This window comes from Cricetulus griseus (assembly GCF_003668045.3).
Source record: "Cricetulus griseus strain 17A/GY chromosome 1 unlocalized genomic scaffold, alternate assembly CriGri-PICRH-1.0 chr1_1, whole genome shotgun sequence".
NCBI lineage: Eukaryota > Metazoa > Chordata > Mammalia > Rodentia > Cricetidae > Cricetulus > Cricetulus griseus.
Genome location: NW_023276807.1, coordinates 156,751,049 through 156,771,332, shown reverse-complemented (window position 1 = coordinate 156,771,332; position 20,284 = coordinate 156,751,049). Strand labels below are relative to the sequence as shown.

General features: G+C 38.5%; 1 protein-coding gene across 5 annotated transcripts in view; it reads left to right on the top strand.

The window, feature by feature from the left end:
- Cdkl2 (cyclin dependent kinase like 2) overlaps positions 1-20,126 on the top strand; it is a 42,732-nt gene extending 22,606 nt beyond the window's left edge. For 4 of the 5 annotated variants that reach the window (XM_027388402.2, XM_027388400.2, XM_027388399.2 and 1 more), the window contains exons 8-14: positions 585-714; positions 2,741-3,039; positions 3,569-3,662; positions 5,537-5,660; positions 5,868-5,974; positions 17,037-17,123; positions 17,994-20,126. In XM_027388402.2, the coding sequence (XP_027244203.1) occupies positions 585-714; positions 2,741-3,039; positions 3,569-3,662; positions 5,537-5,660; positions 5,868-5,974; positions 17,037-17,102 (820 nt within the window). In that variant the 3' untranslated portion in view covers positions 17,103-17,123; positions 17,994-20,126. Of the gene's footprint in view, positions 1-584; positions 715-2,740; positions 3,040-3,568; positions 3,663-5,536; positions 5,661-5,867; positions 5,975-17,036; positions 17,124-17,993 lie in introns of those variants that run through there. The other variant, XM_027388403.2, reaches the window with a different exon arrangement.
- The last annotated feature ends 158 nt before the right edge of the window (positions 20,127-20,284 follow it).

Here is a 20,284-nt window from a genome sequence, read left to right as displayed (position 1 = left end):
AAACTTGTATGGCTTGACTTGCACTTGAGCAACCATTTCTCTTAAATCAGCCCATGGAATTACAGACTGTGGGAACTTCTCTTATCACACAGAATCTGGAGAGAGATGTTCAAGTGTTCAGTTAGCTTTAATAAAATTAACCCCTTTCACTGCTTTACTGTGAACATCCTTAGGTGCTCCCCCTCTGGCTGTTAGGAGCAATTGTGAGCATCCTTAAGTGACTCCCCCCCCCACTCTCTCCACACACACACTGACTTTCTGGCCAGGAGGAGCAATGGCTACTAGCCTGCTCTTGTACAAGTGTTTCAGTTCTTGGTAGGATGCCATCAGCCTCCTCACCGTTGTTTTATGTCATCAGGACCAGTGTTTACAGGGTGGTACAAACATTCTCCTACCAAGACTCCTGAGAGACTCTCCCACACCCCAAAGGCTTTTAGGCACTCTTCATATGGAATGTGATTTTTCTCATTTTAAATAAAGTGGGTCATTTTAACACTGAGTCTTAAATGATTATCTTGATTTTTTTTATAAGTTTGTTTTTCCCATATAACTTTATTTTAATTGAGACATGTACTCTTATATAGGTTTTCTCAAGAATTGCAGTTAAAAATAGAGAAAGATGCCAGGAATAACTCTTTACCCAAAAAATCTCAAAACAGAAAGAAAGAAAAAGATGATGCCTTAGGTGAAGAAAGAAAGACGCTTGTGGTACAGGTAAATGTTCATGCTTTAAGGCTTAAATTTGTGGAGGAAAATGTGAAGATTTAAATTTTAAAAATTAGATTTATTTTATGTGTATTTAGCCTATGTGTATGTGAATCACATACAGGCTTGATGCCTGTGAAGGTCAGAAGAGGGCATCAGATTCTCTAGGATGGGAATTTTAGATGGTTTGTGAGCTACCATGAGGGTGCTGAGAAGCAAACCCTTGTCTTCTGCACAGCAACAAGTGCCCTTAATGCTTAAAGTTTTAAATACTGGGTAAATTGTTAGCTTTCAAACTGGTTGCAAAAAGCCAAACAAACAAAAAGATAATTTTTTTCCTATAGACACTACCTTAAAAAACAACAAACACCTTAATATATTTTAAATGCTCAAAAGGTACTAGAAAGTGCAATAGTGTTGCTTAGAAAGTCAACTCACATGAAATAATTATTTGTAGGACATAAGGAAATGGTATATTGTGGAGCAAGGATGAGTAACCGTGGCCCAGGAACATGGATTTTAGTTACCCGAATGACATGTTTTACTGTGAGAACTTTAAAGTCACAGAACAAAGGTTTCTAAACACAGTAGTAGGTGTTAGGTAGGCTACGGTGGAGCAGGAAGCCTTTCTGTGCTTTTTAGATGTTATTTTACAACCTTTAGCTTTTGCGTTGGTGGAAGCTAGAGGTCCTCTATGCTTAGCAATAAATCTAAGAGTTTACCTAATAGTCTTGAGGAAGCTTGGTCAGATGGTAAATTTAAGTGGCTATTAAAAGCACTAAGATAACCCAAGGCAACTTTGTCTTTAGACCTACATCTGTTTCTCCACAGTTTCTTATCCAAAGTCAATCAGCAAAATCTTTAGTATGGATGTAGCTTCTTCAGAGACTTTCAGTTCCTCACACACATCCAAGAACACTGGGCATCTCTGTCCATGTACATCCAACACTGGGGAGCAAAGGCATGCACACCCAGGGACAAGCACTCCCAACGTAGTCTACTTTCCTTCCTTACCAACAGAAAATGAAAATACTACTTTCAGAATTTTCATAACAATTTTAAATTTGTGATTCTGATGTTTACTTTTTTTAGGCTTGGTGGTGGTGGTGGCTCATGCCTTTAATCCCCAGCACCTGGGAGGCGGAGGCAGAGTCAGGCAGATCTCTGAGTTTGAGGCCAGCCTGGTCTACACAGTGAGTTATAGGACAGCCAGGGCTCCACAGAGAAACCCTGTCTCAGGAAACCAAAAAAAAAAAGTTACTTTTCCTGCTAAATTACTCAGGGTCTGTTCTTGTTAACATTTCTACTACTATGGAGTGAAACAGAAGAGTATTCAATTTTGTGTTTGCTGACTCTGAATATGTAAAAACAAAAGCAGCAATCTCTGTTCCTCTTCTGTGTTTTTCTCCTTACTGAAATGTATACCCAAAGACACAGACCTGCCTGCCTGCCTATCTATCTGTGTATCTGTGTGTGTATGTGTGTATGTATGTATGTATGTATGTATGTATGTATGTATGTATGTATGTATGTATGCATGCATGCATGCATCTATCTATCTATCTATCTATCTATCTATCTATCTATCCATCCATTCTTTATCAATCATCTATCATCTATCTATCAACCTCTCTACTATCATCTACATATATATCCATCATCCATCAATCATCTATCTATGTATCTACATATCTACAAATCTATCTGTCATCTATCAAGTTGGTATGCATCACATATATTCTTCTTGTATTTGCTTTTTTGGTTTTTCGAGACAGGGTTTCTCTGTGTAGCTTTGGAGCCTATCCTGGAACACACTCTGGAGACCAGGCTGGCCTCGAACTCACAGAGATCCGCCTGCCTCTGCCTCCCGAGTGCTGGGATTAAAGGCATGAGCCACCAACACCCGGCTCTTCTTGTATTTTCACAGTAATTATTTGAATAAGAATCTTGATTTAATTTTAATTCCATAGGTAGAATTAGGCTGTGAAGTTTCTTGTCAGATCATTAACATTTTAACATCTTTATTAATGGTCAGGATACCAATGCTGATCCCAAAATCAAGGATTCTAAAGTGCTTAAAATAAAAGGATCAAAAATTGATGGTGAGAAAGCTGAAAAAGGAAGTAGAGCTTCAAATGCCAGCTGTCTCCATGACAGCGGGACAAGCCACATCAAAGGCTTGCCTTCCACAAGCCTCAGAGACTGCAGCAATGTCAACATTGATCACTCAAGAAATCCAGGCATGGCGATTCCTCCACTCACACACAATCTTTCCGCAGTTGCTCCTGGTATTAATGCTGGAATGGGGACTATTCCTGGAGTACAGAGTTACAGGTATGAATGGCAAATGAAAAAAAAAAATGCTTGTTAATTTGTTCGCATTGTTACTGTCAGAATTCCAAATGCAATTTCTACTTATAAAATAACTGTTTTAAATATGATGACCTTATGATGAAAATCACTAGAGTTTGCTAAAAAAGGGAAGAATTCTCCTGAACCCTAAGAAAGTAGGATTTTACTGTTGTTTACAATAAAGAGAATCTGTAGCTGTTTATTAACCTGAGAGGCTGTCATTAATAAGAGGACTAATTAGTTTTGGGTGCCTGCTGCTGCATGGAATGTTGGTGAGCATTTAGTGGCTACCTTTGGGCCTTTTCTACACATGCACCTTTGGGCATTTTCCTGAAAGGGGCAGCTGTGGGTGATGTCATAGTGGTAGGATGTTTCACCAGGTTTCTCTGCATTGTGTATCTGAGACTAGGTATTAAATTCTGATTAAACATCTTATCTTTTAATATGATGTCATTGATTTTGATTTGAGAAAATAATCATTAATGATTCTAACTTAAAACATTTCTTACAGAGTGGATGAGAAAACTAAGAAATACTGTAATCCATTTGTTAAACCAAGTCAACCTTCTCCATCAGGGATTTATAATATGAACGTGGCCACATCCGTAAGTAGTTGTTCTCAGCAGCAAAAGAGCAAGTGCTCATCACCTCTAGACCTGCATTGGTCTTAAACGTGAAAGTGAAGCATTAAGAGTTTTATTTGGGCCGGGCGGTGGTGGCGCACACCTTTAATCCCAGCACTCTGGAGGCAGAGGGAGGCAGATCTCTGTGAGTTCGAGACCAGCCTGGTCTACAGGAGCTAGTTCCAGGACAGCCTCCAAAAACCACAGAGAAACCCTATCTCGAAAAACCAAAAAGTTTTATTTGGAGACATAGAGTAAAAACTGAATTAGACAATGCCATCCTTGACTTGTCATAGCCGTAATTTGAAATTCTGAATGTTTAAATACATTTTCTGAGTGAAAGATTCTCTTTAGATGCCATCTCATTTATTTTCAGCAATATAAATAACTTTTCCTAACCTAATTTTTGCAATTGAATTCTCTTTAAAGAGAAAACAAGAAGATATATATTAGTGAAAGTATTTTGTATAATCACTTAAATATATATGATCATTCTGTTGCATATAAGACACTAGAACTGAATTTGGTTCAATCTTTGTGGAGTTCATAGTCTAGTATATCAGCAAGGTAAAGACATGATGGCAGGCCAGGTGGTGGTGGCGCACACTTTTAAAACCAGCACTTGGGAGGCAGAGGCAGGCAGATCTCTGTGAGTTTGAGGCCAGTCTGGTCTACACAGTGAGTTCCAGGACAGCCAGGACTAAAGAAACCTATCTTGAAAAACCAAACCAAACAACACACCAACCAAACAAACATGATGGTAGATTTTAATATGAGAAGCTTGTATGTGGTTCAGAGATAGCTTGGAAAGGAACATCAGCAAAGCCTGCAGAATGCTGGCCCAAGACCACACCAAATAGTTCACCTTCTGTTCTGATAAAAACTCTCAGTTGGCTTCTGTTCTCTATGTCCAGGCCAGAGTCCTTCTAGGTATAATAAGTTCTTGCATGAGTCATGTCCCTAATCCTGTATTCCATCTCTGTCTATTCTGTTCCTCAATCTGTTCCAACTATAGATTTCCTTTTTACTTTTCATGTGATGGCCAGATATACCTCTGCCTTTGGGCTGTTATACTTACTATTTCTTCTTTTTGAGAACATTCTTCCCCTAGCTTATCCAACAGATGCTTTTTGTCCTCTTTAGTCCATACGAAATGTTACTTTGAGGTCTTCTTTATTATTGAACTCATCTTAGTATGGCATCTAGTCCTATATCACTGTTTAAACCCTCTCCTCACCTAGTTTTCTTCCACTGTATATATCTGATACCCTCTGTGTGTTATATTAATATATTGTCTATCTCTTTGCAATGGAAAGTAAGCTTCCAGCTCAGCGATTTCTGCCATGGTTTTCCTCACTGATCCATTCCATCACTTACAGTAATGTTTAGCCTGTTAAAGCTGCTGGAGAGGGTCTGGGTATAGGTATCAAAAGCTGAGTAACAAGATATACTGAGACATCAAACTTGGGGGTTGGATAATGTATATGAAGACCAACTGGTCACAATTAAGGCAAAGAACAGCACCTGTTTGCTGAAAAGCCCAGGCAGTGGTGTAAGACTGACCTTGCTGGCTTAAAGAACCAGGATGCCATGCCCATCCTTTGCTGCCTCTTGCTTACTGGGACTTCCACTGAAGATTGGCAAAGGGGAGAAAAGAAACTAGAAAACAGTCAAATCTTGTACTTGTTAGCAAGTTTGATAAATTAGCTGATGACACTGTTTTCTGTGGCAGTAATGTCCTTAAAGTTCTATTATTCCAGCCCTTGAAAGCACACATTTGAGTATATGAATATAGTAGTTAACAGCCTGGCTCACCTTAAAGCTAATTCATGTGTGTTAATGGTTCTGATAATTAGGTCTCTAGTGAAAAGTACCTCCTTCAGGCAAATAAGAAAAGGAAGGAATATTCCAAAGCAGATGTGCGATTGCCTGAACTAAACTATAATCATCTCCCTGAACTGAGAGCTCTAGAAGGAATAGGTATGTTCATATGTGTCTACTCTTTCCAGCCCTTTTGTTTATATTGCTAAATTGTAAGTTAAATAAACTAACAATGTTAAAAATGAGTCGTAATTTGCATACTTAAGTAGGCTAATGCATTCACTCGTATATAGTAAGTATTTAGAAATGTGGAAAACTAGTAGTTCCTAATTTTTTTCATTATGTTTCTGATTCTTTTTTATCTAGCTCGAAACTCTAGGCTAATAAAGAAGGAGAACAAATCTCTTTCAGAATCTCGAATTCCCTCTCTGGCCGCTATTGAACTGCATGCTTCCAGTATTGCATTACAACAGGTATGGAAATGTTTGGCCTAGACACAGCTCAGGTCTCTCTCAAGCTTAATGTGCTTCTGGGGGAATTTGCTCTTACAAATTGGGCAGGTTTCATATGGGATCTATTTTGTTTATAAGTTCATTACACATGAAACTTTTTTACACAGCCATTTACTGCAACACTTCTGAATTGAACTAATCCATTTTTCGGTTTTTGAGAATAGGGCCTTTATCTTTAATTTTTTAAAATAAATTTTATTATAAACAACTTGCAAACAAGTAAAAACATCACATGCCAAAGTTAACCAGATCAAAAATCTATATAACTTAATAAACTTCTGTACAGTTAGAGAGAGCATTCAGAGTGGAAGCTGTGGCGCTTTACATTAAATTTTTACTTGAATATATTTCAAGCGTGGCAGTGGTGGCACACACCTTTAGTCTCAGCACTCAGCAGGCATAAGCAGGCAGATCTCTGTGAGTTCAAGACCAGCCTGGTCTACAAGAGCTACTTCCAGGATAGCCTCCAAAAAAAAAAAGAAAAAGAAAAAAAATTGAATATATTTCATGTATTTATCTACCACCCAACCCAAAAGATCCATGGAAGAATTAGACCTGGAAAAATGATTATCTGTTTATTCTCTTTCATAATTCATGTCCCTCACATGCATTCAGTCCCATTGTACCCAGCCTTTCTTGTTCTCTCTTCTTCATGTTATGTTACACTCAGAGGAATGCATATATGTGTACACATATGTTACTGGCTAGATTCTTCATATGAGAGAGATTCAACATATGTGGTGTTTTTCCCCTGAGATTTTATGATTTTAATATTATGCATTCTAAGTCCATCCATTTTTCTTGCAAATTTTATACATTTTCTTTAGAGCTAGGTAGTATTTTGTTTTATATATATTTAATCAAATTTTTGTTTGAATTAGAAACAAGATTGTTTTACATGTCAATCCCAGTTCCCTCTCCCTACCTCCCCTACCACCCGCCCACCCAACTAAAACCATACCTATCACATATCCTTTCTGCTCCCCAGGGAAGGCGAGGCCTTCCATGGGGGGGGTCATCAGAGTCTATCATATCCTTTGGGCCTAGGCCCACCTCTGTGTGTCTTGGCTCAGGGAGTATCCCTTTATGTGGAATGGGCTCCCAAAGTCAACACACCTATGCTAGGGTTAAGTACTGAACTACTATAGGAGGTCCCATAGATTTCCAAGGTCTCCTCACTGAGACCCAAGTTCATGGTGTCTGGATCAGTCCCATGCTGGTATCCCAGCTATTAGTCTGGGGACCAACAGGTTCAGGTCAGCTGTTTCTGTGGGTTTCACCAGCCTGGTCTGGACACCTTTGCTCATCACTTGTCCTCTGCAACTGGATTCCAGTTCAGTTCAGTGATTAGTTATAGGTGTCTGCTTCTACTTCCACCAGCTGCTGGATGAGGGCTGTCGGGTGGCTTGTAAGTCAGTCATCATTCTCATTATCAGGGGAGGTAATTTAGGTAGCCTGTCCTCTGTTGCTTAGATTGTTAGCTGGTGTCATCTTTGTAGATCTACAGAAATTTCCCTGGTGCCTCATTTCTCTGTAAACCTAAAATGTCTCCCTCTATTATGGTATCTCCTTTCTTGTTTTCTTCTGTTCTTCCCCCAAATCAACCTTTCTGCTCCCTCATGTCCTCCTCATCCCTCCTCTTCTCCCCTTCTCATTCTCCTAGCTCCCTCCCCACGCTCCTCCCGTGCTCCCAATTTGCTCAGGAGATCTTGTCCCTTTCCCCTTCTCCAAGGGACCATGTATGTCTCTCTTAGGGTCCTCCTTGTTTACTAGCTTCTCTGGCAGTGTGGATTGTAGGCTGGTAATCCTTTACTGTATGTCTAAAATCCACATATGAGTGAGTACATATCATGTTTGTCTTTTTGTGATTGGGTTACCTCGCTCAGAATGGTTTCTTCTAGTTCCATCTATTTTCCTGCAAATTTCAAGATTCCATTATTTTTTTCTGTTGAGTAGTACTCCATTGTGTAAATGTGCCACATTTTCTCTATCCATTCTTCAGTTGAGGGGCATCTAGGTTGCTTCCAGGTTCTGGCTATTACAAATAGTGCTGCTATGAACATCGTTGAACAGATGTCCTTGTTGTATGAATGTACTTTTTGTGGGTATATGCCTAAGAGTGGAATTGCTGGATCTTGTGGTAGACTGATTCCCATTTTCCTGAGGAGTCGCCATACTGATTTCCAAAGTGGCTGTACAAGTTGGCACTCCTACCAGCAGTGGAGGAGTGTTCCCCTTTCTCCACATCCTCTCCAACATGAACTGTCATTGGTGTTTTTGATTTTAGCCATTCTGCAGGTGTAAGATGGTATCTCAGAGTTGTTTTAATTTGCATTTCCCTGAAGGCTTAAGATGTTGGACACTTTCTTACGTGTCTTTCAGCCATTTTAGATTCCTCTATTGAGAATTGTCTATTTAGTTCTGTACCCCACTTTTTAATTGGATTGTTTGGTGTTTTGGAGACTAGCTTCTTGAGTTCATTTTATATTTTAGAGATCAGCCCTCTGTCAGATATGGGGTTGCTGAATATCTTTTCCCAGTCCGTGGGCTGCCATTTTGTCTTGCTGACTGTGTCCTTTGCCTTATAGAAGCTTCTCAGTTTCAGGAGGTCCGATTTATCAATTGTTGATCTCAGTGTCTGTGCTACTGGTGTAATGTTCAGGAAGCATTCTCCTGTACCAATTAATTCAAGGGTATTTCCCAGTTTGTCTTCTATTAGGTTCAGTGTGGCTGGATTTATGTTGAAGTTTTTTATCCATTTGGACTTAAGTTTTGTACATGGAGGTAGACATGGATCTATCTGCAGTCTTCTACATTCAGCATCCAGTTATGCCAGCACCATTTGTTGAAGATGCTTTCTTTATTCCATCGTATAAATTTAGCTTTTTTGTAAAAAATCAGGTGTTCGTAGGTATGTGGGTTAATATTGGGGTTTTTAACTCTATTCCATTGGTCTACCTGTCTATTTTTGTGCCAATACCAAGCTGTTTTCAGGAATATAACTCTGTAAGAGAGCTTGAAGTCAGGGATGGTGATGCCTCCAGAAGTTCCTTTATTGTACAGGGTTGTTTTGGCTATCCTGGGTCTTTTGTTTTTTTTCATAAAAATTTAAGAATTGTTCTTTCAAGATCTGTGAAGAATTGTGTTGGGATTTTGATGGGGATTGCATTGAATCTGTAGATTGCTTTTGGCAAGATTGCCATTTTTACTATGTTGATCCTACCTATCCAAGAACATAGGCGATCCTTCCATTTTCTAGTATCTTCTTTAATTTCTTTCTTTAGAGACTCAAAATTCTTACAGTACAGGTCTTTCACTTTTTTTGGTTAGTGTTACTCCGATGTATTTTATGGCAATTGTAAAGGGTGATGTTTCTCTGATTTCTTTCTCCATGAATGTATCATCTGTATATAGAAGGGCTACAGATTTTTTTGAGTTAATCTTGTATCCTGCCACTTTGCTGAATGTGTTTATCAGCTGTAGGAGTTCCCTGGTAGACTTTTTTGGGTCACTCATGTAGACTATCAAATCATCTGCAAATAGTGAGAGTTTGACTTCTTCCTTTCCGATTTGTATCCCCTTCATCTCCTTTTGTTGTCTTATTGCTCTAGCTAGAACTTCAAGGACAATATTGAAGAGGTGTGGAGAGAGTGGACAGCCTTGTCTTTTCCCCGATTTTAGAGGAATTGCATTGAGTTTGTCTCCATTTAATTGATGTTGGCTGTCGGCTTGCTGTATATTGCTTTTATTATGTTAAGGTATGTTCCTGTTATCCCTTATCTCTCCAAGACCTTTATCATGAAGGGGTGTTGGATTTTGTCAAAGGCTTTTTCAGCATCTAGTGAGATGATCATATGTTTTTTTTTCCTCAGTCAGTTCATATATGGTGGATTACATTGATGGAATTTCGTATGTTGAACCATCCTTGCATCCCTGGGATGAAGCCTACTTGATCATGGTGGATGATTTCTCTGATATGTTCTTGGATTCGATTTGCCAGTATTTTATTGAGTATTTTAGCATCAATGTTCATGAGGGATATTGGTCTGTAGTTCTCTTTCTTAGTTGTGTCTTTGTGTGGCTTGGGTATCATGGTTATTGGAGCCTCATAAAAAGAGTTTGGTAATGACCCTTCTGCTTCTATTGTGTGGAATACTTTGAGGAGAATTGGTATTAGCTGTTCCTTGAATTTCTGGTAGAATTCTGCACTGAAGCCATCTGGCCCTGGGCTTTTTTTGGTTGGGAGACTTTTGATGACTGCTTCTATTTCTTTATGGGTTATAGGTCTATTTAAGTTGCTTATCTGTTCTTGATTCAATTTTGGTAAGTGAAATCTATCCTGAAAATTGTCCATTTCCTTTAGATTTTCAAATTTTGAGGAATACAAGTTTTCGAAGTATGACCTGATGATTCTCTGGATTTCTTCTGTGTCTGTTTTTATGTCCCCCTTTTCATTCCTGATTTTATTAATTTGCATGTTCACTCTTTGTTGTTTGGTAAGTTTGGATAAAAGTTTGTTTATCTCGTTGATTTTCTAGAAGAACCAACTCTTCCTTATATTGATTCTTTTTATTGTTCTCCTAGTTTCCATTTTATTGATTTCAATTTGATTATTTCCTGGCGTTTGCTGCTCCAGGGTGTATTGGCTTCTTTGTGTTCTAGAGCATTCAGTTGTGCTGTTAATTATCTAGTGTAATTATTCTCCTGCTTCTTCATGTGGGCACTTAGTGCTATGAACTTTCCTCTTAGCACTGCTTTCAAAGTGTCCCATAAGTTTGTGTATGTTGTGTCCGCATTCTCATTGAATTCTAGGACGTCTTTAATTTCTTTTTTTATTTCTTCCTGGACCCAGGAATTGTGCAATTTGGCATTATTTAATTTCCATGAGTTTGTAGGTTTTCTGCAATTCATGTTGTTGTTGAATTCCAACTTTAAAGCATGGTGGTCCGATAAGATACAGGGGGCTATTTTAATTTTTTCTGTACCTGTTGAGGTTTGCTACGTTGCCAAGTATGTGGTTGATTTTAGAGAAGATTCCATGTGGCGCTGAGAAGAAAGTATATTGTTTTGTATTTGGATGGAATGTTCTATAGATGTCTGTTATGCCCAATTGGGTCATAACTTCTATTAGTTCCTTTGTTTCTTTGTTAAGTTTCTGTCTGTGTTCCTGTCCAGTGGTGAGAGTGGGGTGTTGAAGTCTCCCACTATAAGTGTGTGAGGTTTTATGTGTGATTTGAGTTTTAATAATGTTTCCTTTATGAACGTGGATACCTTTGTATTTGGGGCATAAATGTTCAGAATTGAGACTTCATCCTGATGGATTTCTCCTGTGATGAGTAGGAAGTGACCTCCTTCATCTCTTTTGATTGATTTTAGTTTAAAGTCCAATTTGTTGGATATTAGGATTGCTAACCCCACTTGTTTCTTGGGTCCATTTGATTGGAAAATCTTTTCCCAACCTTTAATTCTTAGGTACCATCTGTCTTTGAAGTTGAGGTGTGTTTCTTGTATGCAACAGAAGGATGGATTCTGTCTTTTTATCCATTCTACTAGCTGTGTCTTTTTACAGGTAAGTTAAGACCTTAATATTGAGGGATATTAATGACCATTGATTGTTCATTCTTGTTTGTTTTAGATTTGGTGTTAGTGGTGAAATTATGTGTGGATTTCCATCCCTTTTTTCTTTTGGCTATTGGTAAAGTGGGATTATCTGTGGCCTATATTTTTCTGGTTGTAGTTAACTTCCTTGGGTTGCAGTTTTCCTTCCAGAACTTTCTGTAGGGCTGGATTGGTGGATATGTATTGTTTGAATCTATTTTTGTCATGGAATATCTTGTTTCCTCCATCTATATTGATTGAAAGCTTTGCTGGGTATAGTAGTCTGGGCTGGCATCGGTGGTCTCTTAGTGTAGGTAGAGTATCTATTCAGGACCTTCTGGCTTTCAGAGTTTCCATGGAAAAGTCAGGTGTAATTCTGATAGATTTGCTTTTATATGTTACTTGACCTTTTTCCTTTGCTGCTCTTAATATTTTCTATTTATTCTGTATGTTTGGGGTTTTGATTATTATGTGGTGAGGAGACCTTTTTCCTTTGGTCCAGTCTATTTGGTGTTCTGAGGCGTCTTGTACTTTCATTGACATGTCTTTCTTTAGGTTTGGGAAAGTTTTCTTCTATGATTTTGCTGAATATGCTTTCTGTGCCTTTGTGTTGGATTTCTTCACCTTCTTCTATACCTATTATTCTTAGGTTTGGTCTTTTCATGGTGTCCCATATTTCCTGGATATTTTGTGTTAGGGATTTGTTGGACTTAAGATTTTCTTTGGTTGATGAATCTATTTCCGCTAGTGTATCTTCAACTCCTGAGATTCTCTCTTCCATTTCTTATATTCTGTTGGTTATGCTTGTGTCTGCAGTTCCTGATCATTTACCCAGCTTTTCTATTTCCAGCATTCCCTCAGATTGTGCTTTCTTTATTGTCTTTATTTCAGCTTTAGGTCTTGAACTGTTTCCTTGAGAGATTTGTTGATATCTTGTATTTTTTGGTTTGTTTTTTCTTCCATTTATTTAATAGATTTTCTCATCCTCTTTGAGGCCCTCTATCATTTTCATGAAGATGTTTTTAAGGTCATTCTCTTCTGGTTCATCTGCATTGTGATGTTCAAGTCTTGCTGGTGTAGGATTCCTAGTCTCCAGTGGTGTCATATTGGTTTTTCTGTTGTTGAATGTGTTTTTATATTGTCTTCTTCCTATCCTTTCTTCTGGTGGGTGTAGCAGGAGTCTCTTCCTCTCCTGGTGGGTGTGGGAAGAAGGTTCTCTTCTGGTAGATGCAAACAGTTCCAATACTCTGATGCCTGTCCTCTTCTCGTGGATGGAAACGGGAGTGTTACTGGGGCCTTGGCAGTCTCTGGGTTTGTTGAATCCCACCAAGTTGGGATCCCGTGAGCAGTCCTCCGGCCTCAGGTGTCCTGGAGCAGAGTAGTGGAACCAGAACCTGAAACCCAGATAGAACAGTCTGGTTAGAGCCAAAGCAGGCTGAAGGCAGCAACAGATCAGATGATTTTTATCAAATTTTTATTATCTGTTCATCTGTTGATGGCCAGATGGACTGATTACAGTTTTTCTCTTTTAGTACATAAAGCAGCAGTAAACATGGAGGTACAAACATCTCCATGGTAGGATGTAGGTATTCAGGAATGAACCACAGGGTCATCTGATAGTTCCACTTTTAATTTTTGGAGAAATCACCAAACTGATTTCCACAAAGGCTGTGCTAATGCACCCCCACCAACAGTGAGTAGGGATTCCTTTCTCCGAACATCTCTCCAGTTCTGAGCAGTTCTCATTTGCATTTTCCTGTTGACTAGGTATATTGAACTCTTTAAAATAGTTCTATTTATTTATTTATTATGTATACAACATTCTGCTTTCATGTATATCTGCACACCAGAAGAGGGCATCAGATCTCATAACGATGGTTGTGAGCCACTATGTGGTTGCTGGGAATTGAACTCAGGACCTCTGGAAGAGCAGTCGGTGAGCCATCTCTCCAGCCCGTGTTTTTGTTTTCTGAGACAGAATTTCTCTGTGTAGCCTTGGCTGTCCTGGAACTCACTGTATAGATGCGGCTGGTCTTGAACTCACAGAGATCCTCCTGCCTCTGCTTTTAAGTGCTGGGATTAAATGTGTGCACCACCACCTGGCTGTATCTTTTCTTTCCTTTCCTTTTCTTTTTCTTTTTTCCTTTTTCCTTTTTCCTTTTTCCCTTTTTCCCTTTTTTCCCTTTTCCCTTTTTCCCTTTTCCCTTTTCCCTTTTCCCTTTTCCCTTTTTCCCTTTTTCCCTTTTTTCCCTTTTCCCTTTCCCCTTTCCCCTTTTCCCTTTTTTCCCTTTTTTCCCTTTTTTCCCTTTTTTCCCTTTTCCATTTTCCATTTTCCCTTTTTTCCCCTTTTTTCCCTTTTTCCCCTTTTCCCTTTTCCCTTTTCCCCTTTTTCCTTTTTTCCTTTTTTTCCTTTTTCCCTTTTCCCTTTTTTCCTTTTTTTCCTTTTCCCTTTTCCCTTTTCCCTTTTTTTCCTTTTCCCTTTTTCCCTTTTCCCTTTTTCCCTTTTCCCTTTTCCCCTTTTTTCCTTTTTTTCCTTTTCCCATTTCCCTTTTCCCTTTTCCCTTTTTTCCTTTTTTTCCTTTTTTCCCTTCCCTTCCCTTCCCTTCCCTTTCCCTTTCCCTTTCCCTTTCCCTTTCCCTTTCCCTTTCCCTTTCCCTTTCCCTTTCCCTTTCCCTTTTTGAAAACTGTCTATTCAATTCATTAGCCCATATGTTGACTGGCAGTTTTATTTCCCTGGTATTTAATTTGTGTAATTCTTTGTAAATTCTCGATATTAGTCCTTTGTCTGAAGTGTTGCCAGCAAAGATTTCTCTCCCATTCTGTGGCCTGTCTGTGACTCTGCTGACTGTTTTCGTTGCTGTACAGAAACTTGTTTTTGTCTGGCCCCATCTGTTGACACTGACAGTCAGTGCCTGGGCTGCTAGTGTTTTATTTTACCTGCCCAAATACCTTGAAGGTTGTCCCTTGCACTTTTTCTAAGTTTTAGTGTTTCAGGCTTTAAGTTAAAGTCTTTGGTTCATTTTGAATTGAGTTTTTGTACAAAGTAAAGATAAAAATCTAATTTAATTATTCTTCAGCTAGAAATTTAGTTTTGTCAGCTCCATTTGTTGAATAGACTTTTTCCCAAAACAGTTTTTGCTCCTTTGTAAAAAATTAAGTGGGAATAGCTTTGTGTTTTGTTTCTGGGTCCTCTGTATGATTCCATTGGCCTACCTGTCTCATTGGCCAGGCTGTCTTCCTCACTACTATAGAATGTGAGTCCTGGTGTTGAAATGCCTTCAGTATTACTCTTACCCCTTAGGACTTCTTTGGTTATCTGTGGTCTCTTGTGGTTCCATATAAATTCCTGCATTATTTTCTTCCATGAAAACATTTCTATGAAGTATGACATGGAAATTTTGATAAGTATTACTTTAATTATGTATATTTTTGGTAGTATAGACATTTTCACAGTATTAATTCTACATATGTAGGAACATGGAAAATGTCTAATATCTTCTATGATTCCTCTTTTGAACATCTTGAAATTTTAATTGTAGAGATCTTTGACGTCTTTGCTTAGATATATTCCTAAACACTTAATTTTGGTGGAAGTTATTTTGAATGGAATATTTTTTCCTAATATCCTAATTTCTTGAGCAGTATACTGTTAGTATAAATGAAGGCTACTTTTGTTTATATTTATTTTGTATGCTGCAACTTTAAGTTTAATTACATCTGAGAGTTTAAAGATCAATAGGATCTTTAAAGTAAAAAAATCACGTTATCTGACAATAGGGATAGTTTGACTTCTCTTCCTATTGCTATCCCTTTTATGTCTTTCTCTTATTACTATAGCTAAGATTTTGAACACTGTGTCAAATAAGAGAGAGAAGAGTGCAAATCTTTGGTGCTGGCTTTAGAGGAGATACTCTCATGTGGTGTGATGGTCTGAATAAGAATGGCCTCCATAGGATCACAGATTTGAATGCTTGGTATTTACCTAATGTAAATACACTATTAGGAGGTGTGACCTTGTTGCAATAGTTGTGGTCTTGTTGGAGGAAGTGTGTCACTGGGGGTGGGCTTTGAGATTTCAAAAGCCCAACCCAAGCCCAGGGGCTCTCTCTCTTCCTGCTGCCTGCTGATCCAGATATAAAACTCTTTTTACCTCCAGTCTCTTGTCTGTCTGCATGCTGCCATGCTTCCTGCCATGATGATGCTTTCCTTTATAATAGTTGTCATGGTCACCGTGTCTCTTTGCAGCAAGAGAACACTGATTTAAAGCAGTTGGCTATATGTTTGTGGTATAAAGCATTTGTGAAATAATTATGTGATTTCTGTCTTTTATGTTTGTTTATGTATGTTAAGTCATCCTTGTCTTTGGGATAAAGCCTACTTAGTGAAAATATCTAATCTTTCTCCTCCTTTTTTTTCATTTTTGTGAGAAAGGGTCTCTCCATGTAGCCCTGAAACTTGCTAATGTAGACCAGGGTGGCCTTGAACTCAGAGAGATTCACCAGCTTCTGCCTCCTGAATGCTGAGTTTAAAGGTATGCACCACCATGCCTGGTGATATATAATTCTCTAAATTCACTTTGCAAGTAATTTCTTCAGAATGTTTGCATCTATGTTCATTGAGGAAGTAGGTCTGTAGTGTGTGTGTGTGTGTGTGTGTGTGTGTGTGTGTGTGTGTCTTTACCTGGATTTGGTATAAGTTGATACTGGCTTTGTAGAATGAATTTGGTAGTGTTTCTTCACTTTCTCTCTTATGGAACAAGCTAAGAATTGGTGTGAGGTCTTCCTTGTAAGCTTGATAGAATTCAACAATGAATCCACCTGGTCCTGGGAGTGTCTTAAAATAACAACTTCACTCTCATTGCTTATAATGGGTCTGTTTAAGTTACATCTTCAGGGATTCATTTTGGTAGATGATATGCTTTTAGACATTTCTTCTGGGTTACCCAGCTTTTCAGAGTTTCAGTTTTTGTTGTAATTCCTAATGATGTTCTGAGTTTTATTGGAGTCAGTTGTGATGACAGCCTTTTGGTCTCTCATTTTACTAATTTCTATCTTCTCCCACTCCCTTTTCATCACATTAGCTAAGGGTTTGTCTACCTCATTAACTTTTTCAAGGTACCAACCTTTCGATTGGTTTTGTGTATTATTATTATTATCATTTTTTTCTCTTTTTATTTTTGGTTTTTTGGTTTTTCAAGACAGGGTTTCTCTATGTAGCTTTGGAGCCTGTCCTGGCACTTGCTCTGAAGATCAGGCTGGCCTTGAACTCACAGAGATCTGCCTGCCTCTGCCTCTTCATACTTTTCCACAAGAGCAACTTCAGCTCTGGGTCCTGAGCATCTGGTTTTTGAGCAGACACAATCAGAATTCTTGGGTGGAGAAAGTTTTGTAATAAGTGATAATAAGGCTTACTTATTAATCCACAGGGAGCAGGGTCACCCCTGTCTGATGATTCTGAGTGTGATTTGCCTCGGATGGAGCACCAGCACTGAGACCCACTTAACCTGAACAGGGTAGGTCTGAGTCCTCCCACCTAAAGCTGTCTAACTCTTCATGATTCCATAAGAACTGATGGCAAAGAAGGGTGTGTGGCCCAGAAAAGCAGGGGAAGCATCATCTATGGGATGGGATCACTTTCCATGGAGCTTACATTGGTTCTCAGGCTAACCTGCATTCTAGGTGTCCCAATGTGAATGCAGGGTGACAAGCCCTCCAGGAGAATGCCTGTCTGTCTCCAGAGTCACCCTTTTGGACATGTAAAGCAAGATCTATTCATTGATTCCCTGGCTATTTCTGTCCCAGTAAAGTAGAATCCACAATATATTAAACAGTAGCCTTGTTTATAAGAATTAATATTTTAGTGCCCTAGTCCCACTTGGGCATCTGCTATGTGAACATACCTAGTATCTCATTAGCTCTGTGTAAAATATGATGGAGATAAAATATCATGTGTTTATAACTGTGTCATTGGAATTAATTTATTAACCTCAATGAAGTATTTTGAACACCTATGATGTCAAAGTTAAATTTACTTTGAAGTGAACAAAGCTTAAATTGCAAGCTTTCATTTATACAAGCTCTTCTGAGGCTTTATGAAGCAGTCCATTGAGTTAGTTCACATGAACTCTGCAAGTTGCAGGCCCTATAAAACTTAGGTCTGTTACGTCAAAAATCAGGGAGTGTTTGTGTAAAATGAGACAGTATGCTACACATGATTGTTTATGTTGGCAATTATCCTAAGGACTGTCTTTAAAATATTGAAGTTTCTCAGACTACACAGTACCTGCAAGGATTACCAAAATATTTGACATGACAAAGTAAGCAACATGACAGTTTCCAGGAAGCTTCTGTGTAAAGTGTTTGGTGGTGTACCTTGCTTCTAGATGCTGCTAGCACTGAGACGATGTCCTCTTGCAACCAGAGCACTGATGCCCTAGAAGAGATCTGCAGTTTGACTATTTCCTTCTCAACTACCTACGTTTTCTAAGAAAGACTTTGCAGAAGAAGGCAAGACAGACTTCCAAATCCGTCAAAGGAAGATTGAGCGAGTGCCCCACTCCCACCCCCTGCGCCGTTAGCCCTTCACCTTTCCAACCTATTGATGCCATTTCAAGATATATCCATGGGAGAATAGTGATATGGTTCTTGTTACATGAATGTGTATTTGATATTAGTTAGATTGTGTATTTACAGTTATCTGAGATTAAAAGTGAGTAAAAAAGGGAAAGAATCATTATAAAAGGTCATGTTTTTGTGCATTGAACTTTGCATATTATCTATATAAATGTTTACAGATGAAGAAAATAAAAAAAAAGCTAGGCTATGTAAGAGAGAAGTTTCCTTTACCTAACTGTAAGAACACATTTAAAAAGCTTGCTTCTAGGCATTAAGATGGTGTGCAACTGCTGTCTATGGTTAGATGTGTCTTTGTTTTCTGTCGTGTTGATGTGCAGTCAGTGTGGTATGGGAATCTGGTCTCTTCTGATCTAAGGACTGTCTAATGCAAACCAGGCAGAGAATCCCTTCTGTTTCTAATGACTTGGACTGGCTGGTCCTCTGTACTGAGAGATTTTGGTGCTAGTGTTCTGTGTGAAAGGACATGACTGGAGTGATGTGGAGGAGAGTTTTGTAGCTACACCTTGGAGTTAAGAATTGAGCTTCTCCCTGAGGAAAAAGGTATACAAAATAAGGGGTGGTGTACAGCTGCCTAGTAATCCAGCTATTTTTCCTTCGAGGCTAGTTGCTATTGAGTCACTCAACTGGAGAGGCTCTGGGGAAACTTTTATGGTCTCTGGTCTTGTCTATGACAGTGGTTGTGGTTACATGATAGTGGTTATGATGGAGGCTGATAGTGGATTTGACCCACAGACATTACTATTGCCTTGTTACTGTACATACTAGGTTTACCCAAATCCTTTTACCAAGGTGCATAGTTATTTGCCTGCATTCCACATAAACTTTCTGATGAGCAGGTTTACAAGCTTTTGGGTGGGAGGATAAGACCAGTATGACTCCAGGGTCTCAGCTTCTGGGCTTCTGGGTTCCCAGCCATGGCCGGCATTTATCATTTGAGAACATAGTTCTTCAGGGGGCCAGAATTTGTGTAGGCTTTTTGTATCTAACTATCTAATAGTGTGTTGTTGTTTTTTCAAAAGCCACTGATTAGAACTTAGCCTAAGAGTTGAACGAGAATTCTTCATTACCCCGGGGTACATAAAAATGAAATCCTAAACTTGGGCACTTGGAACCTCAAAGGAGTAGACATTCAGGAGGAGACAAAATAAAAAGTTTCAACATAAAAGTCTGTTGGTAGTAGTTAAATTAAATTTTCATCTTTATTAAAAAGCTGTGTTTTAAACCTCTGACCATGGGTTTGCCTGGATTAGTAAGACTGACATGCTGATAAAGTCACTACGTCAGTAGAGTTAGGCTTTCTACTAAAGTACCACTATTTTACTGTTATGTTGAAAAATATTGTCAGCAGACAGCAGCATGGAAAGCAGACAGTACTTAATGAGGACCCCTAGCTCATTCAGTGCTGTTTGTATGTAAAAGCCAATAGGAAACATTAGCTTGACTACCAGGGGAGCTCCATCAGCTACCTTATAATTTGTGTACTTGAGTTTCGTATCTTTGGCCTATTAAGACACTTTAGAATTAATGAAGCAAAAATCATTTCCTTGATATTTGAAGATCATATTTTATTAGAGCTTTGGTGTGGAACTAAAGAACTAATGATTATTCAAATCAAGTCTGTAGGTACTGACCAAAATAATATCTTTTTTCAATTTGTGGGTGTTTAGTCTCTTCTTATAAGAATGCAATTTATGTGAACATGCTAATGTGAAATTAAGTACTTTTGGGAGACAATGGACTTGCTGTGCCTACCTATGTTTTAAAATTAATAAATATTGTCTAACTAAGCATGATAGATGGTGTTAATTTATATTAATTAAGAGATTACAAATAATACGCATACCACTATATGGTATTAATAAATACAATTGAAATAATCAGTTAATTCTCTCCTCTTTTTTGGTGGAAATTTTAGACATAGGGTGTCAAGTTAATTTTTCTTGTACATCTGTTGTTATAGGTAGGCAGTATTGTGACAAAATGACATTTGTCACACTATCTGGCAAAGGTATGAGAGACCCAAGCCCAGGCTTTGAAC